General features: G+C 45.6%; 2 protein-coding genes across 2 annotated transcripts in view; one reads left to right on the forward strand and one right to left on the reverse strand.

Annotated features, from left to right (window-relative positions):
- The window catches only part of LOC135169157 (uncharacterized), a 28,191-nt gene extending 15,454 nt beyond the window's left edge, over positions 1-12,737 (reverse strand). The window contains exon 1 of the mRNA XM_064133893.1: positions 12,721-12,737. The gene's annotated coding sequence lies outside the window, so the exon portion shown is untranslated. The remainder of the gene's footprint in view (positions 1-12,720) is intronic.
- LOC135169159 (uncharacterized) lies at positions 12,526-13,467 on the forward strand. The gene has a single exon (XM_064133896.1). The coding sequence runs from the start codon at positions 12,526-12,528 to the stop codon at positions 13,465-13,467; it is 942 nt and encodes a 313-aa protein (XP_063989966.1).
- Positions 13,468-20,562: the final 7,095 nt, after the last annotated feature.

The following is a 20,562-nucleotide window of genomic DNA, read 5'->3' on the forward strand; positions in this document are numbered from 1 at the left end:
GGCGCGAATAATCTCACTTCGTCTATAGGGTTTTTGCCGGTGCGGTTCCGAATCTTCGAGTTCAATTTTATGTTCTATCAGGTCTGTAACACCCGTGCACTCCTGTTGAAATTTTACAAATTCTCGGTCTAGGAATTCCTTCAATGTTTGCGTCTGACTGAGTGACAGCGACTTCATTTGGGTCGGAAAAATGAATCGATGAGATAGAGGATAAGAATAATTGCTATCGGCTAAAGTCCATACCCTTTTGATTGGATCGAGGTACACTTTAAAGGCTAGTATGAAATCCATTCCAAGAATAATTTCACTGGACGCTCCCGGGAGAATACTAAACCATTGTGGTCCGTAGACATCCCCTATGTCGATAATAAAACAAGTGCCCCCGTCACTTCTAACGATTGAGCTATCTCCTAAACAAATTCCCGACGTTGAGGTCGAGTCCGGTGATAATTCGCCGATCTTCAAAGCCTTTACCCACTCGAAGGCTCCTGGGCTCATATAAGTTCGTTCGCTACCCCCAACGATAATTCCTTTTAACGTCTGACCGAAAATTGAAATTGTCACCTCGGCTTTAACGAGGTTTATGGGCTCTTTACTCCCATTCCCGTTCCGATAAATACGTCGTTGGGATAAGCCATGAATTACCTGAGGAGGGAGATTTTCAGGTCTCCAATCCCTCAAATGGTTACTGATATTATTAATCGATTGTGTCGCGATTCTATTCGATGAACTTTCACTTGAGATTATTGACAGACTCGTAATTGGACTGTCGAGCTCTTCGCTAGCCTGAAAATTGTCTTCCTCAATCTCGGAGAGTTCGCATTCATCCGAGATTTCTTCACCAATATCTAGCAAAATACCTGATTCTTCCTCAGGTTCACCGTCTGTTGCGCACAGTAACGACGATGTTTTGACTTTTACGGGCGGACCTTCAAGTTTTTTATCCTGATTGATTTTTATTTCCGTCCCGCTGCTTGTCGGATTTATTTGTGTGGCACTAACGATTTCTGGTTCCTCCGTTTTGCTCTTTGATTCAGTGATCGGAGACGATTTCACTGAGAGCTTTTCGCGTTTCCCGAAACCGTGGGGCAATCCCTGTTAATGTGGCCGATCTGTCTGCAAATGTGACACACCTCCTGCCTATCGGCAGTACAAACGCGAGAGGAGTGTCCCATCTGTCCACAATTATAACAGAATATTTTCGACCAATTTCTAGGAGGACCAGATTTTTGTTCCCCCTTCGGATCATGTTGGGTGGACGACCCATTATCCCCTTTCGACTTCTCAAAATTCGCGAGATTCTGTTCCAATCGTTTTCTTACCATGGTTTTAGAGTTTCCGACCCCCCGGTTTTTTAATTGACTGCGAAATGATCGGTGTTTTGTTTCTATCGCGTTTAACCCGGTTGTCTCGTCTTCTCCGGATAATTCACCCGGTAGAGTAATATCTTCGTCCTCTTTTTCGAATATTTTGTCTTGGATGCAATTTAAATCAATTTTTCTTCTTCCATACCTCTCCCTCTTCTGATCGACGACTTGTTTAAAGACGTCGCCGCGTATGTTAGCGAATTGCAGGAATTCAACATAATTTTTTATTCCTAATGACAATATTTCAAGAGCAATCCGAGGATTATATTTCTTGATAATCTGATCGATTTGCTTTTGGAATGTGGGAGGGTGTAACATCCTTTCAAAAATAAAGCGAGCACGGTAAGTAAATTCAGCCAGGGTCTCCCCCCTGTCGACTGTTAATTCCCCTACTTCAGTATATAGATCCATATCGTCTCTATATACTGCCCAATTCTGCCTAAAAGCGGTAGCGAAATCATTCCATGAATTCCAATTGGATTTGTTTATTAAATACCAATTCCTATGGGAGCCCTCAAAAATTGACGATAAACAAGGCACGAATAAATCCTTATTTATTCCGGTGGTGTCAAGACGTTCCGTGAGAATTAGCAAAAATTGATCCGGGTCTTTTTCCGTTTTGGGGAAATTTATTTTTCAATCGCTCACTAAACGAGTGACTCTAATCCCCGTATTCATGTCCCACCGTTGACTTGTTTCGGTTGTCAACACCCCGGTAGGCTGTCCGTCGCAGGGGTTCCGTGCCCCTGAATGATTCGACATATACTCGTCGAACGATAGTCTCCCCCCTCCCGTCCTATTTTCGATCTCCGTTGCGTGAAACGGGGAACGAGACAAGTAAATTCGTCCCCGCTCGGTATTCTGCATTTGATTTCCCGACCGGAGTTGCGAATTTGATCCTAACTGTAAATTTTGGGAATCTAAATTAATTCCCTGAGAATCGACTAAATTCCATCGCAATTCCCGCACGTCCATTAGACGCTCATCAGTAATGGTTCTACCCTCTGGTAGCTTGTATGATATCAGAATTTTTTCTAATCCTTCCTGACCTTCCAGATTAGAATTATTATTATGCGCGAGACGGACGCGTCGCGATTCGTCGTCAACGTTCCGATCCCGCTCTTCAAACGAACGGCCGGGCGGGAGTCCAGACGTTCCCCCCGGTTATCCTGATTTATCGACACAAACGCCCCCCTACCTCTCGGGGGTTCACTAGTTCTCATTAAACTCTCGGCAGCTAGCTCATGTGCCCTTCCTACAGACGGGGCGGGGCCATGTGGTAGTAACCTCCTATTTATACTTCCCGAATTTTCCGGGTTTTCTATAAATTCAGAATTTCCCATATATTCCCCTCCTGGTTGATCATTCCCTGAGAGGTCCTGACTACATTCATTTCCCATTAAATTATTGTTATTACCAGAATTAACATTGGTATTATTTAAGTTTTTATTTAGTCGACGGGAATTTCCATCCGTCGACCCTAGACTATCTTGACTCTGCCCGATGATAAAATTCATAATTTGATCAAATTTGAAATGTAAACCGTCGATTTCGTCGTTAAATCGTTCGACTTTTTCTAATCTTGCTAACATTGTATGCAGCAACTCTGATTCGCCCGAAGCTGCGTTTGGGATCGGTGAGACTTCCCGCTGACCCCTTCCCCTCGCGGTGGTAAGTGGTGCAGGCGCCCTATCATACGGCCCTGCCGCAGGGTTTGGCGCTATACCGCGCGTAACCCCCTCCGTGCTACCTGACACGCTCGCGACAGGATCTCTTTGAATCCTCGTTTCGTCCATTGGTTTCGGATCTAACGATATAATTCCAATTAATTGAGATTCCGAATCGCGGCCCGTACCAGTAGAGCTGGTTTTATTTTTCCCTTGAGGCGGAGTTTTAAACATCGCAGAGTCGAGTCTCCAAAAAATATTATTTTATCAGGTAACAATTTCAATCGAGAATCGGAAAACTACTGCCCCGAATTCTATCAAAAAATATGACGAAACCCAAGGGGTTCGATTTCAAATCAGTTTTAATTCCCTCGACTGAGTTCCGTGTTATGCCTCGACTACAGACGGACGAGATCACAAACATTCCCCAGTCGATTTCCCAGAAATGACAACTCCGACCATAGACTGGCGAAGTTGACGTATTAATTTAAATTACAACGTATAAGAGTCGATAACCATGGTACTACATTTCATTATATATATACATTCAATACAATTATTATCTAATATTGCGAGAGCGACAGAATTAGAGAGCAAAATATAGCAAGAAAGAATGAAAGGGAAAGGACTCGCAATAGAGCAGGGTAATCCCCTCATCAAAGGCTCTATTGTCCCAATGTAAACATTGACGCTCGGTCAACCGTCGAGTGTCTAAATTCCAACTTCTTATGTCTCTCTCTTACTCATTACAAAAATTTTGTCCAAATTTTTAATCGAGAAAATTCTCTTTACAATTTACAAAAATTATCCAACGTGACCCACATTGGGCGCCATTGAGACAAGGGCTTCTTTTTTATAAATAATTTATGATTTATTCGTTATTCCGAATAGTGTTTATAAAGACCCTCACCTGACGCGGCCTGGGTCAAGGGCTGTCAGGGCTCTAGAACTTCTTTTATGAGCTATGCCTAATAAATAATTTAATAATAATTAATTGGGCGCCAGTTGGTTTATCGAGAGCCAACAACGTTTCCCGGAAATCTCGGGGTGTGAGAGAGTTGGAAGACCCAACATAGATTAGAGAGAGAGAGAAAGGAGAATTAAGGCAGAAGCGTAATAAATTTAGAACTTACTTTATTGACGATAATAAGACCTGTTTGTCTAACACACCTCGGGAATCGACTCCACGTGACACAGTAAATTAAATTATTTTACAATATGATAGAATTATTAATTAAGGAATTACAAATGTATAACAAAAGCACACGTACAATAATGACACGAAAGTATTCGGACGTAACACCGGGCGAAAGAGGCACCGGGACGTGTACAATGTGATCGACAATAGCACCGGGGCAAGAGTAATCGTTTTTTCGATCGAACGACCTGTTGCGGGGTAGTTCGATAGATATTTTCGACGCATGCGCCCTTTGAGGGCGGCTAGGGTCCCTGGCAGTCGTCGTAAAGACGGGTGGTGGGTTTTTATCCCTAGGACCTAGCCTACGGTAGTCTGAGACGATTCCCGAGAGTGGGGAAATCGCCCCGACGCGAGGGGAAAATAGTACCTCCTGTCACAAGTACATCATACCCTTTTGTCACGGCTATTTGCCGGATTTCAGGCATGACTTTTCTTGCTCTTCTGCAGTTCAGTTGCACTACTTTCAGACCTACATCCACCTGTGGACTTTTAGAATGTCTATTGTCCATAATCTATTCGTTCGACTAGTCTCTCCAAGGCCTGCTTATATGATGGGCAGTCCTTGAACGTGGCTACATGGTTATGTGGCTTCTTCGATTTGTGGCAGTTTACACATTTGTGTTCCTGCACATTTTGTTTGTTTGGGTACTCAGGCCCCTTGTGTCCCACGGTTGCACAAATCGAGCAACAAGAATCTCTCTCGCAATGCTTGCCCAGGTGGCCGAAGCCTTGGCATTTACAGCATCGCGTGACGAGAAGGAAGTCCCGGATTCTACAGGCGCTCCACTGAATATAGAGGCGCTGTTTAGCCAATATTTTATTCCTCTGTTGGGACCCTGTATGTGTGCGTGTGATTGTTTTATGTGCTCAGTATTTTGGCATTTGAGGCAATAAACCATCTAATTGTAAAAATCCTAAAGCTCTTAGCACTTAGGACATATTGTAAAATAAATGTTGGCGGCATGCGTCCTTCACTCAGGCCATGCCATAAAGTTTGTTTAAGATTAAGGGTCAGGTAATACCATAACCTGACCCTCAACTAGTTTAGTTTGGGTTGGTTCATACAACCAAATTTGCATGAACATTTAAGTATTATTATGGGTCCCTCTTGCCAGAAGAGAGTTGGAGAGACCCTAAACGATTTGTAGAATTAGCTGTAGAGTTAGTTACTCTCGAACATTGTAAGGAAGAAGTCGTCGCTTCTACCTATTGTCGTTTCGAAAACTTGGTAAAAATAAACTTAAGATTTTACACAAGTACAGTATTCTTTCATTTATTAAAGGCGCATCCGATTAATTTCGCGTGCGCGACATATACGCGAATTCACCGCGTGAGTGAGATCTTCGTGGCATATGTTTATATGTTACAAAACATCCTCATTTGCGGAGTTACCTCCGCAACCCAGTTCGTGGTTTTGCCACCATTTTTACCCGTTCTGAATTTCAGAGTAAATTGCTTTTCAAAAAGCTCTTTCTTTTCTGCCAGCCCATTATTCTGTGCGAAGACTGCGCTGCCCAACTCAGCCTCAGTCATTTCTTTAGGAACATCATATATGATGATCCTTGGGAGTCTCTTTTTTGGCTCCTCAATCGAGAAGGTCGTCGTCAGATTTTTACTCTGACCAAGCCTCTGCGCTTCGTTTTCTGTTGGGGTTGTGATTACGATTCCCCATTTGGTGGTACGGATGTTCTTAATCCGTACCTTTTCGGTGTTCGGGTTGAACACCTTCATGAGTTGGCTTTTCGCCTGCCCCATGTTCTCAAACTCTTTCGAGTTTTTTGGTTTGAGGAGGATGGTTTTGACCGGTTCCTTCCTCAATGGTTGTGCTTTAGCCGGCAGCCGTGGGGCTGTCAGCTTTCGCAGTATACCGGCGTATGTAACGCCCGGCTCTTTTTTGTGGATTGTTAACCCGACTTCCCTCAGCGAGTCCACGCTTCCCTGCAGCTTACCGCATCGCGCTGTCAGGGTAGCAATGATCTCCATCAGGGAGTCTAGACTGCTGTCAGCTTTTTTGCCCTGGTCACTTGAGGTGTCCAGGGCGTTTTTAATAATTTGAAGATGCTTGTATGCCGTCCTCGGCACTGATAGGCACTTTATCAGTGCCGAGGTCAGCGCATGGCACCTCTGGCTCCTCCTCACTCGAGCTATCGCTCTCAAAATGAGTGATGGTCTTCTTTTTTTGCGTCTTTTTAGCTTTTGCCTTAGTACTATCGCAAGAGCTGGAGCTATCGCTACTTGCTCTTTTAAGGCTTTGCTCTTCACAGTCCATTGCTGTCGCATGGCTGTCCAGCTTAGTTCCTATTTTAGCGATTTTGTTCGTGATATTTGCTCGTCTGGACTTGTCCTTGTTTACTTGAGCCTTAGCGTGCTCAAGCTTGGATCTTGCACCCGTCTTTGTTGGTGCCGTGGTTTCTTTGTTGTTTGTGTTTGTCGTTTTGAGTGCGGTTTTCTTTTTAGTATCCATACAGTTCATTTTTATTTCATTCATCTTTCTCGCGCTCCGGCCTCCGTGGACCCTCAAAAGTGGCACAAATGTGGTGGCTCCCATTGGGCAGCGGACACATGGTGAGAGCTACGAGTCAGATATAGCACGGCTAACTGCAAGATAAACTCGGCACCCTCTCCTCATGCAGAATTCCACTCCGCAAAAGTGGGTCCGCTTTCTGGGAAAAGAGTGTCTTGCCGCTGCAGCCTCCGAACTCGCCGAAGCCGATTGGTCGAGGGGTAGCTAATCCCTCGTTCGCCCGTTTAGCCCAGGAAAGAGACCGAAGTAGCGTGTTGGTCCATCAAATCCGCAGAGATGATTTCCCCTCAGCGTACCAGGCACCTCCACCAAGGTTACGGGTTTCCACACACGGCAAACATGCGGGTAGGGGCACCACTCCCTACATTTGTGTGTTCTACAATTAGCAATCCAGTGGTACCGTTCTAGTACCCTATAGGTATCTCCCCCCCGCGTGAGTTTCAGCTCTTATTACTCAGACGCTTGTAGGATGAGGGGGGGATTACTTGCTAAATTAGTACATAGTGGTAATTAATAGTTAGTTGCTATCGGACCATCACCCAGAGGACATCGGATCACTAGGACAACCCATTGAGGACCAATCGAAGCCGAATCGACCCTCTATTCGAGAGATAGCCGATATTGTCCCCAAGTGCGTATACGTCGTAACCGTTAGTTTTTTGTTCATTGTTAATAATGGTTATTAAGATTTAGAATAATTCATCGTGGATTCTCATCTCAGGGTCTTATTTATCGGTTCGTTTAGTTTATTAAGAATATGCTCTGTGCGGTAGAGCCTAAATAACGCCAAAATCATGCAGTTATGCCTTTTTACGTTTTACGCTTTCCTATTATTTAGCAATTATTAACCCACAGGCCGGGCCAGGGTGACACAATACCCGTGACCTTGAGGATGTCACGTATGTTTGAGAATATTCACGTATCAAAAAAATATTTTGCGCTAGTCGCCTATATATCTGATTTTGCGAAGTTTCGAGCCTTTTTTGTACATTTGTGCCTTTGGTCTATTTATATTCTAAAAATTACGTCTTATTAGGGATTATCCGTATATTCCAAATATTTTGGAATTATTTGCGAATCGTTGCCTTTACATGTATTCTCATAGGGTATTAGGTTGCGTTTATCGCCTATGGGTTTATTCTAATTTTGTGCCTTAGGCCATTGCGATTACATCTCGCTAATAAAAGGTGTCCAACGATCCTTCGTTGGTGTACGAATTTAAGTTCGTCTATGATTGCGCGCCTCCGCGAGAATCTCCCGCGTATTTTCTCTCGCCAAGGTCGCGCCTCCTTGTAGAGTATATCTCGCGTCCGTCGTTCTAGCTGTTCTGTATTATGCTCTCGGAGCCCTTATGATTTATAGATTATGTTGCGTTGGGATTTCCGTTATTAATTGCGCTTGTGACGCCTTAGAATTTGTAATTCGAATTGATTTTATGTATCGATCAGTCATGAGTTCGAAATTATAGACTGTTAGTTTATTTTCGGGTAAATTAATAATATTTAGCCCGACATTAGGATTGTTATACTTCTTTTGTTATATTTGGTTTTGATAAATTTATTGTATCCGATTAGATGGATTAAAGTTTCGGTCTCTCTCTCACACATAAATTATAGGGATTATATTTGCATTATGATTAAGATTTGTAATATTATCGAAAATTGTACTGTTCGTTAGTATGATCGGAAATATTAAGAACAATATAGTCCCGTAACGAAATATTAAGAATGTATTGAGTTTTAAATTATTGGATTAATAGCCCAGTGACCAGCATAGCCCGAACCACCCCTCTCTCCACAACCTACATCCTGAGCAGCGTGAGCAAATACCACCTTTCCCTTGACCCTTTAGTTTTAAGTTATTAAGTTTACGTTTTAGATAGAGTTTTTGATAGAGTTTGTTATTTTCCGTCGAGACAAAAAAATAACGGGCGCCCTTTTGAGCATCAAGGGAAAATGGCGGGTTAACTGGTGAGTTTTTACTCAAGTAAAAATCTACCATGTTACAACACACGCACGCACACACACATACACACACACACACACACACGCACTTGTATTAGCCCTACTTGCTCTGGGTTGTCCTTGTTGGTTACCCAGTGACCTATATAATATGATCAAGGTTCCTGACCCCGACACCTGAGGGATTGTTTTTATTCGGATGATGTGACCTCGAATTTAACACAATTGCCCCCTTCGGACACAGGAATCGTGCTCATTCTCCTTCCGGATCCTTGTGCCATAGCATCTCAGTTATCTCGTGTGCACGTTCACTTGTTCTTCTCTTTGTTACGCTCAACATATAGATTTTGGACCGTCGTTAATAAACAATTGTACCGCGCTCAATTAGTTTTTCTTTGGGCGCTTTCGGTGACGTGTGTATTTGAAATTATTTCTACAAATAAAAAGTGATTGTGTTTAGTGATCGACACGTGCAATGATTTTTCTTGACCCTCTCAAGAATCGTCCCGTATCCACTCTCATCTTGCCCATCTCTTAAAAATATTCTCCGATCCAGATCCCAGCTCAAAGAAGCGGTACTACCTTCGTAATCTCGAAGGGCGAGACACGAAGTATAATTGTATTTTTTAAGATTCTGTAACATAGTATATCATAAGATATACGGTAATAGATGACAATGAAAATATAAAATATAGAAAAGAATTAATAAATGTGGTTATTAATTTTTTCTCCATCGTTCATATCCTTATGTTCATCTATTATTCAAATATGTTCTCACAAGACATGCTCAGCTATGTCTCGAAAATTTCTGGCAAAAAACATTACATGCTTTTTTTTACGCTTTCGACTGTTCAATAGTTATGAACAACGCTCAACCCAGAAGAAAGAAAAAGACTGAACTGCAGAAACGACTCGCAACTCTACGAAAGGAGGGAAATCAAGATTTTTCAATAGGTATGCCCTATTTTAATTACACAAAACTGAAAATTTTTAGGATGAATATAATGGACTTTTCTCCATTCTAGCATGTTTAATGAACTATTTGGATACTAAATTTGAAATAATGACGTTCACAATACAAGATGAAGTTTAGAATACTAGAACAGCTCAGCAGTATGACTTGGGAAAGAAGATGGATGAATTGAAAGGCTCAATTTCAATTACAAGATCAAACCACGAAGTCACTGGAGGAATTCGTAAAATTTGAGAAAATGTTGGATCCTGATGAAAATCTTGCGAATCCTGCTGCGGTACTTGAGAAACAGGAACTGAATAATCGTTGAATACCATCATACCCTTGGTGGTATGGTGGTTGTAATAAATTCTAGGGAATATTAATGAATAAAATAAGAACACAATATTTTGATTGGGAAAAAGCCTATCGGCATAAAAAACCCAAGTTTATTAACTAGTTTATAAAGATAACTGCGAATGACGCAACAAATCCGACAGTTTATGCGTCAACACACACACACACACATACGCACACTAGTTTTTATTTTGGAATTAATTCGCGGTTATTTAGAATGATTTTGATATTTGACTTGATCAATTGTTCATGTTGATAGTTTGTGATGCACAATTAACTTTCACCGTTCGTGAAGTGTTTATGTGGCTAACCAAGAGGCTACGGACCACTGATCTCGAGATCGCGTTGTTTAATTTGTGGATGTTAAATAGTTGAAATTATTCGTGATTTATCCGAAATGGCATTCGGGATCACTAATTCAATCAAGTTTATTGTCTTTGCGGGACAGATCGTTAGTTAAAAGGTGGATATGGATCCTGATCGATATGATACACTGTGTACACTTTCACACGGATTTTCTAACTGACGGTTGAGCATTCAAAAAAAAAGCTTTTCCGTCGCAAGCGTCTTTTGGGTCCCGCCCCGCAATCGGCGACAGCGACATGTCCACCGGTGCGACGACGGGCCCACCGTAAGTGCTGCCACCGTAAGTGGCAGCAGTTAAAATGCCCCTATATGTCGGTAAAGACGAGTCTATTACCGTACAGGAACTTCTGGTAAATTAATTCGTCATCGAGATCAGATGCTTAATGACTCGTCTCTGAAGAGACGAATAAATCAATCAATCAATCCCAACCCCGTTTGACTCGTCTCTTCAGAGACTCTTCGGAGACGAGTCAAACGGGGTTGGGATTGATTTATTTTATCGATTGATTTCTAGAGTATTTGTTTTATCAGAAAAATATTAAGTCCTTTTTATGCAGAATTTTTGTCAACCATTGCAATTTTTACTATATGGTATATGTATGTAGGTATATTGTTCTATTGATGAATTTTACTTAAAATGTAGAGCTGTAATTCTTTCTTCAAATTTTTAAGGTCTCCCAAAAGTAACAAATTTCTTTACTCAACAAAACCATCGTAATATAGCTGACTGATGAAATCCGTTTAAATTTGATAAACTTGCTCACGTGAACTGTTCCTAAATGATATTTCTCCAATAACTTGCTGTTAAATTAGCTGAATATAGGTTTAGCCGTGGAAAATTTAAGTACAAAATTTCATTCAAGCAGTAAATTACTTTCAACGGTTAGAATTAGTTTGCGGAATATATTTGATAATTGTTTTCCATGGTATTTGTCCAGGAAAGAGTGATGAAGATGTTTGCACAGGGAACCAAATAATATGACAAAAGTGTCAATGCAATCATGCGAGAACTCTTCAAGAAAGTTGTGCAACAGCACCACTCTGGGTGTGATCGTAGAGTAAATGGAATCGCTAAAAAACACTTCAGTGCCACGGTCTCATTTGCGTGTATGAAAGGTGAGGGTCATTTTTTGATCAATTGATTTCTTATCTAGTGCCTATCATAGGATATTGATAACAATTCTGAGGAATTTAACGAAAAAGATTCGATTTCGTATCATTTCATTTCTGTAAGAAATGTAATTGAAATCCTCTTACAATTGTACTATAAAATTTCACTCACTTTGTGTGCAGGATCGTTTGAAAATCATGCGAATTGGCCCTGTGTCTCGCAGTAAATGTTTCTCCAGGGTGCAAAACTTATTGCTGTTCAATTTTTTATATTAATTCATTTTATTGTGGTTTTTGGTATGAAAATTCGCAGGCATGAATATTTGATTACTCAGAAAGAATAATATCTTTGGAAGAAGTAGCGTTCTAAAAAAATCTGTCGGTTATATGAAGGATGATGAATATTAACTGTTAAAAAATTGCTCGTTGTACCAAATGAAAGCTTGGAAAAAATCCAAACAAATCTATTTCTCAATCACAAACAGACGATTTTATCAGTATGGCGTATTAGAATGTGGTGACCCTGTCGCCACTACACCCTGGCATTCCCCAATCCTGTCTAGACTTCCTAGACAGGACTCCTAAAAACACTTAGCCTAAATTACCTACCCGACCGACGCCATCCCTACCATATAAATCCGGGGAACACCCCAGAACTGTCCCAGGAAAAACCCAACCTTCCTGTGCACTTGGCCGGCATCACGACGTCACGTGTCGAGAATACGATGCCGAGCCAATCACAGCCGAGATGCCTGGCATCCCTCTCCTGTTTCCCAACATGCGCACGCCCACACTTTTCCGCACACTTTTCCTCACTCCACAGTCGTTCCTTAACCTACCTCGGAGACACTACTCCCCGATCTACCTTGGACATACCACTCGCTGTATCTTGGAAGAGAAAATAAAATATTCGACCATCACACTGGCGTGCATGTTATTCAACCACCTGCTCAACCCCACAAATTGGTGACCCCGACGTGATTCAGCGGAAGTTCGTGGACACTGAGCACCAGCAGACGCCACATGGTCGTGGAACGAGAGCGGCCACTACAGCAACGAGCACTATCCGACGAGTGCACCTCACCACCACCGCAGGACATGTGGTCTCCACAGCAGCAGCAGTACCTGATGGAGAGTACGGCCCAAATCAACCGAGTAGCCGTGCAGCTAGGAGAGTTCACGCCGGAGGACCCTGAACTGTTCTTCGGCATCGCCGACCGCAGTTTTCACGCAGCCGGGATCACTTCCGAATCAACAAAATTCGGCCATATCTGCGGGAAGCTCTCCAGGTCAAGGTACGCCACCGACGTGCGGGATATCATCCTGAACCTTCCGGCGGACAACCCCTACACATATTTAAAGACGGAGCTCATAAAGCGCCTGAGCTCCTCCCAGGAGGAGAAGACGAGGAAGCTCCTAGAAGGCGCAGAAATGGGAGACATGAAACCGTCTCAGTTTCTGCGCCACCTAAAAAACCTGGCGGGACCCAACTTCCCGGACGACGCTCTCCGGACACTGTGGGTCACGCGCCTTCCGGCCGACGTCCAGGTGTTATTGGCCACCCAGCGCAAGGCCTCCCTCGACGACGCTGCAGATCTGGCCGACAAGACCATCCAGATCCTGAGACCAAGGATCCCACCTGCTGCTCCACAGGTCGCTGAGGCAGCGGCGCACAGCATTGAGGCGCTCCTGAGCCTCAAGCTGTCTCAGATGGCCCTCAACCTCGAGGAACAATTCGGCGCCTTACGCTCCGAAATTGAGAGCCTGAAGCGGTCGAGCAGAGGAGACGGAGGATCCCCCCGCGGCCACAACTTCAGGCGAGAGAGGTCCAGGTCGCGCTCCACACACCGGCAGCACGGAACCGACCGCATCTGTTGGTATCATCGGCGCTTCGGACCTGAGGCTAAAATGTGCACACAACCGTGCAATTTCACCGCTCAGGGAAACGGACCGAGCAGTCACTAATGGCGGCTAGTGACTCTGCCTCGACGACGCGCCGCCTATTCATCACCGATCAGGAACCCAAAGTACGTTTTTTGATCGACACAGGAGCCGACTTGTGCGTTTTCCCACGACGGTTAGTGCGTGGGCCGCAACGCAAGTCGACTTATCAGCTCTCGGCGGCGAACGGCAGCACCATTGCGACGTACGGGACGGTCTCCTTGGACCTCAACCTGAAGCTGCGGCGAGCATTCCCGTGGAGCTTCGTCATCGCCGACGTCTCCAAACCCATCATCGGAGCAGACTTCCTGTTCCACTACGGACTCTTGGTGGACCTCCGCAACGGCAGACTCGTGGACTTCATCACCTCGCTCACCTCACCCGGGCAAGTCGAAATAGTTAATTTATCAAGTATTAAGATAGTTACAGGTAGTTCGCAGTACCACGAGCTCCTTCAACAGTTCCCCGACCTCACCAGACCCGATGGAACCGGGACATCTCCGCGGCATGACACGAAGCATCACATCCAGACCACACCAGGACCTCCAGTCGCCAGCAAACCACGACGTTTGGCCCCAGACCGCCTGGCCGATGCCAAAAAAGAATTCAGCGCCATGGTCCAACGAGGTACAGCCCGACCTTCGAACAGCCCATGGTCTTCACCTCTCCACATGGCCAAGAAGAAGACGGATGACTGGAGACCATGCGGAGACTACCGTGCGCTCAACGCTCGCACCGTTCCAGACCGCTACCCAGTGCGGCACATTCAGGACTTCGCGCAGGCACTCCGAGGCAAGGAGATCTTCTCGACGATCGACCTGGTTCGGGCGTACCACCAAATACCGGTCGCCGAGGCGGACATCCCGAAGACGGCAATCACCACACCATTCGGTATGTACGAATTTCCCTACATGTCGTTCGGTCTTCGCAATGCCGTCCAGACCTTTCAACGCTTCATCGACGAGGTGCTACGGGACTTGGACTTCTGCTACGCGTACATCGACGACATTCTGATAGCCTCCGAAACACCAGAACAACACCAACAGCACCTGGGAACCTTATTTGAACGCCTCCAATCCTACGGCCTCCTCATCAACCCACAGAAGTGCGTGTTCGGCCAGCCGGAGGTGGAGTTCCTGGGCTACCTGGTGTCCAAGGAGGGCACACGTCCGTTGCCGAAAAAAGTCCAAGCCATCCTGGACTATCCAGCTCCAACAACGGCGAAGCAGCTCCGACAGTTCTTGGGTATGTTAAACTTTTACCGTGGGTTTATACCTAGGACTGCACAGGACCAGGCACCGCTCAACGGGCTCCTGGTGGGCAACACTAAGGGCAGGACTCCCATCAGCTGGACCCCAGAAGGCCACACGGCTTTCACCACCTGCAAGGCCAGACTAGCAGACGCAGCGCTCTTGGCTCACCCCAAGGCCGACGCCAACCTCGCGCTCATCTGTGACGCCTCCAACCACACCGTCGGTGCAGCATTGCAGCAACGAGTCAACGGGGACTGGGAACCATTGGCTTTCTTCTCGAAGACGCTCAGTCCAGCACAAGCAAGGTGGAGCGCATTCGAGCGTGAGCTCCTGGCAATCTACCTTGCCATCAAACACTTCAGACACATGGTAGAGGCCAGGACCTTCACGATCTTCACGGACCACAAACCGATCACGTTCGCATTCCGGCAGAAGTTGGAAAAGGCTTCACCCAGACAGGCACGGCACCTGGATTTCATCGGGCAGTTCTCCACCGACATCCAACACGTGTCCGGCAAGGACAACGTCGTTGCGGACGGACTATCCCGCATCGACGCAGTTTCATCACCACTGGACTACACCGCCCTGGCGTCATCACAGCAGGCCGATGACACAATGACAACATACCTACGCTCAGGATCAGGCTTGCAACTCAAGCAAATGCAGATCCCAGGAGCAGGCGTAGCTGTCTTCTGCGACACGTCATCACCATCACCAAGACCATACCTGACACCTCCATACCGCCGAGCAGCCTTCAACATCATCCACAACCTGGCTCACCCTGGAATCAACGCCTCGGTCAAACTCGTGACTCAACGTTACGTTTGGCCGTCCGTGAAAGCAGACTGCCGCGAGTGGGCTCGCGCCTGCATCCAGTGCCAGCAGGCCAAAATCACCAGGCATGTCTCGGCGCCAGTGGGAGAATTCGCCCCACCATCTTCGAGGTTCGAGCACGTGCACATGGACCTGATCATCCTGTCCATCTCCGAGGGCTACCGATACTGCCTCACGTGCGTCGACAGATTCTCCAGGTGGCCGGAGGCATTTCCCCTGGAGGACCAGGAGGCAACGACGGTAGCCAGAGCCTTCTACGAGGGGTGGATTTGTCGCTTCGGAGTTCCCCTCCGCATTACCACAGACCAAGGTCGGCAATTCGAGTCGTACCTGTTCAAACACCTCAATTACTTGGCAGGCACGACTCACCTGAGGACAACTGCCTATCACCCAGCAGCCAACGGCATGGTCGAGCGGTTCCACCGCCAACTCAAGGCAGCCATCAAGTGCCATGAGAACACCACGTGGACGGAGGTACTCCCTACGGTGCTCTTGGGGATCAGAGCGGCCTGGAAGGAAGACCTCCAAGCATCAGCAGCCGAACTGGCGTACGGCGAGCCATTACGACTACCTGGAGAGTTCCTCGCCTCCCGAGCCGTCAGTCACCAAGACGACCCAGCGGACTACGTCAAGGAACTTCGTCAACACTTCGCCGACTTGCGCCCTGCCAAGGTCAAAAGACACGGAGCTCATAAAACCTTTGTATTCAAAGACCTAGCCACGGCAGAGCAAGTCTTCGTCCGCCATGACGCCCCAAAGGACCTCTCCGGATGCCGTATCAAGGTCCATACAGGGTCATCCGCCGCAGCGCCAAGACGTTCATCATCCACATCAGGGGCAAGGACGTGTACGTCTCCATAGACAGGCTGAAACCGGCTTACATCATCGCTGATGACGAGCCAGGTGTTCAGCACTCCAAAACGAGCACACCAGCACCCGAGCCTGAGCAACCACAGCGGGTTGAGCCACCACCACCACCAGCGACACCACCGACAACGCGCTCAGGAAGACGCGTCAAATTCACGGAACGCTACCAGGCCGGATTCAAGTAAACCCTCATCAACACACATCCTCATCGTGATCCAAATCACTGGCAGGGGGGTACTGTGGTGACCCTGTCGCCACTACACCCTGGCATCCCCTCTCCTGTTTCCCAACATGCGCACGCCCACACTTTTCCGCACACTTTTCCTCACTCCACAGTCGTTCCTTAACCTACCTCGGAGACACTGCTCCCCGATCTACCTTGGACATACCACTCGCTGTATCTTGGAAGAGGAAATAAAATATTCGACCATCACACTGGCGTGCATGTTATTCAACCACCTGCTCAACCCCACAAGAAGTCACTTTTACTAATGAATTTTCCATTACAGAAGTTATTGAGGAAAAATATGATGGTGAGCTTGGAAAATTAAAATTTTCATCAGCAGCAAGCTCGTACTTGGCACTTTCGACGGATCATGAAGGTGGTGCTGCAGAACGAAAACGAGTTCGCGCAGAGGCAGCCAATGAATAACTGGCTTATTCATTTTTCAACTCGTTTGTTTCGTTCTGGACACCTTGGTGACAATGTCCACATTTATATTGTTTCAAATTTATCGTTTTTATATAAAATGTTTCGATCAAAAATATGTTGTATTTGAACCTCATATCTCTATAATTAAAAGAAAGAATGTATTTCAATACGACTGCCAAAAGTAAGTTTTTTTGCCCAGCGCGGTGAACATATTTTTTTTACACTACGATTGTGCTAACGCGAAATTGATTCAAAGAAACACCGAATTAGTAACGAACCGATGGCTAATATAGGATCAACAAAGGACTAACTGGGATATGTCGAAACTTATAGCTCGGATCACCGTTATAAACCAAAGCCTAATCAAGTTTGGTCTATGATTGGAAACCAAGATCGAATTGGCTTTTGGTGTGGAATCCTGAATCAAACTTGGAAGTCGAGCTCGGGTGAGGGCTGATGACCAGATTAGGCTGAAGCTTGATCTCAAATTGGGTGACCCTTGGATCAAGGTTGGTCCAAGTCTGGACGCCGAACCTGATTCAAGCTTGGATCAACCGTGGAATTCAAGCTCGGACGGGCGTTACAAACCAAGGGCTAGCCAAGATTGTTCCAAGATTGGAAACTAAAATCGAACCAACCTAGCCTCCTAGCAACCTAGTCGATCGGTCCAAGCTTGGACCAATGGTGAATCCCCACCTGAGTAACATATGCTTTTAAACAAAAACTAGAAAAAGCATGAGACCGATAACTACGACAACTGGACTACATTTCTCAATTTTCAACTGACATAATTTATTTGATAGGCGAGGATAATGCAGTGGCTGATAGTCTTTTAAAGATCAACGTCATCAAGTCCATCAACATGCCTACCCCACTTACCTCTGAAACCATACAGCGCGAACAAGGATTTCATGATGAATTGCTTGATCTAATGAAGAATTCATCATTCAAACTTGAAAAACTCTCTATTGAAATCGGTATACATATTTATTGTGACATTTCTGCAGGAACTGTTCAACCATAAATTCCGAACTCTCTTCCGAGGCAAGCTTTGGACAGTGTCCATGGTCTGGCACATCCAAGTAGAAAATCACTTCTCATGACGAGATTCCACATTGAGTACACCTCTTACCATAATGACAAACCAAGGCGCCCAGTTTCAATCGGAACTTTTTCGAGCAATCACCAACTTCATTGTAGCCAAAAGAGTCAGGACAACACCATATCATCCTGCATCCAACGGTATGATCAAGCGTTGGCATCGCACCCTTAAAGCGGCTCTAATGTGCTCACCGAAATCTTGCTCTGACATCCTTTCGACAGTGCGTCGTGGATTCAAAATTAGTTTCAATCAGGACCTGCAAGCCACCCCAGCTGGTCTGCTTCTCGGAACCACCCTACGAGTCCCAGAAGACTTTTTCATCCATGAAGATCCTCTGGTCAATCTATGAGCATGTTTGGAAAAAACAGGGAGTACATGCGTGGCATACGATCCAGACCCGCAGTACACCACTCGCAAACCAGGATGTTTCTACTCAAAGACATTTACACATGTTCGCACGTTTTCATATGTTGTGATCACGTGAAGACACACCTAGCGCCACCATACGTTGGACCGTGTCAGATCATCCAGCGTATTGATGAGAGGACGTTCAAACTAGATGAGGGGTGTAAAAAATACACAATATGTATAGAAAGATTGAAACCAGCATATGTCGTCAAAGAGGACCATCTCAGCATCTCCAGGAATGGAGAGTGTCCTTCAACCAGTTTCCATACTGCAAAACCGCGGTATAAACATATAAAACATATAATAAAAGAGTCGTCTTTTTCAGACTTTCTTCGCAGCAAGACGCTCAGGGGGGTACATGTGGCCACCCCGTCTACCTATCCAGAGAATACCAGATTTCGGCCGTACCGACGGAGCCACATCCCCCTACTTATTGTCTCAGCGAGCGCCAATCTCTTCGAACAAGCGGAAGCAAACTACTCCCTCGCAACTGTCTCGAGTAGCGATAGCTGTAACCTGTGATAATTTGTATATAGACTCAGGAACAGTTATCTGACTAGTGTAATTTGCCTTTAGTCGCAAGAATAAATATTCGTATTGTAAGGAGATTTTGCTGGGGCTTTCGCCCAGCGAAAATTCCAAACGTTCTAGAGCCGTCTCTATCGCTCTTTTATTGGGCGCCAGCCAAACCTTCACGGGAGGTTCAACGAAAACCGGCCTCTGAGGAAATATCGTCTACCCAGAGGACTTTTGTGGCCGGACAATGAATTGCCCAGCTAACGTCAGCGTGATACGGTAGAGTGGGCGAGGTCCACCTGGAGTATTCTCTTCACTTAACAACCGCCGGTATTTCAGGCGGCGTCACACACTTTACAGCGGCAGTCCGTTAGGAATGAAAATTCCTCTTTTCCTGGAGAAGCCTCTCAGCTCCTCCAGCCTTCTTCCCCAGGACTTTTCAGTCCTGGAGGATTCAAGAATTCACTGCGAATCAGCCGGGACTCCTCAGAGCCTGGGACGTCGAAAGGCTGATCTAAACCAGAGCAGAACACTGTTACCTACTCCTGATCACCCACACTTTCAACCACCAGTTACCGCTTCAGTCATCGCGAGTCACCGTCTCCGGGTACTCGAACATCGGCATATGGCCGGGTCGACAGGAGGATTACTTCGACTCCAGACCTACGGGTCCACATGCTCGGCATTTGTTTCGCCGAGCCGGATAACCCCGGAAACAACAAAGCCGTCACTTAGAGTTCCGAGAAACTCTTATTTCTTATGGGGGGAATGCAGGGCATTCCCCTTCGCTCGCCATCAGCGGTTCTTCACCTGACGACGTGGGACTCTCGCCCCCTTTCCGAGGCCTTTACAAGCCATTGTGCCACATCATACTCGGGAGAAGTCTTTCCGAACCTCTCACTTCGAGGCGGTTGCCTCCTAGTCTGAATATCTCAGCGGCGATAGGTCATTCCGTTACCCTATCCCACCAATCAACTCGACGGGATCACGGAGGGACCAGACTTTAAACACTGGTACTACATTTTCCCCTAAACACAGCTGGGCGAGCTCTACTACGGCGAAAGTCTATTAACGTCCTCCAGACTATCGAGTGCACGGTTTCACCCAACCGTACGCCTCTATGTCTTTCATTGGTTCGTGGTTCTCTATTCTTTCGTCTCGGGTTTATTCAACCATTGTTAGATGTCTCTTCTCATATGATTATTCATTGAGATATCTCTTTAAGGGGATTTCAACCCGTAACGAGAAAATCTCGTTACAGTATTTACTGTAACAACACACGGTTGTTACACTCGAGCTAACAATTTAATATCACTCGAGATGTATAAGGGCTTTAATTCTTAGTTTCTCTTTGAATGATGAATCACTTCTGATAAACACCGACACCGTTTTTAAATTGTCATTTATTTTATAAGTGGTAAGTTTACACGAGCAAGCGAGAGGTTACAATGTTTTTATATTTCGAAACTTGGGTTACAGTCTTGATT

Source organism: Diachasmimorpha longicaudata, chromosome 14 (genome assembly GCF_034640455.1).
Source record: "Diachasmimorpha longicaudata isolate KC_UGA_2023 chromosome 14, iyDiaLong2, whole genome shotgun sequence".
In the NCBI taxonomy this organism is placed as follows: domain Eukaryota; kingdom Metazoa; phylum Arthropoda; class Insecta; order Hymenoptera; family Braconidae; genus Diachasmimorpha; species Diachasmimorpha longicaudata.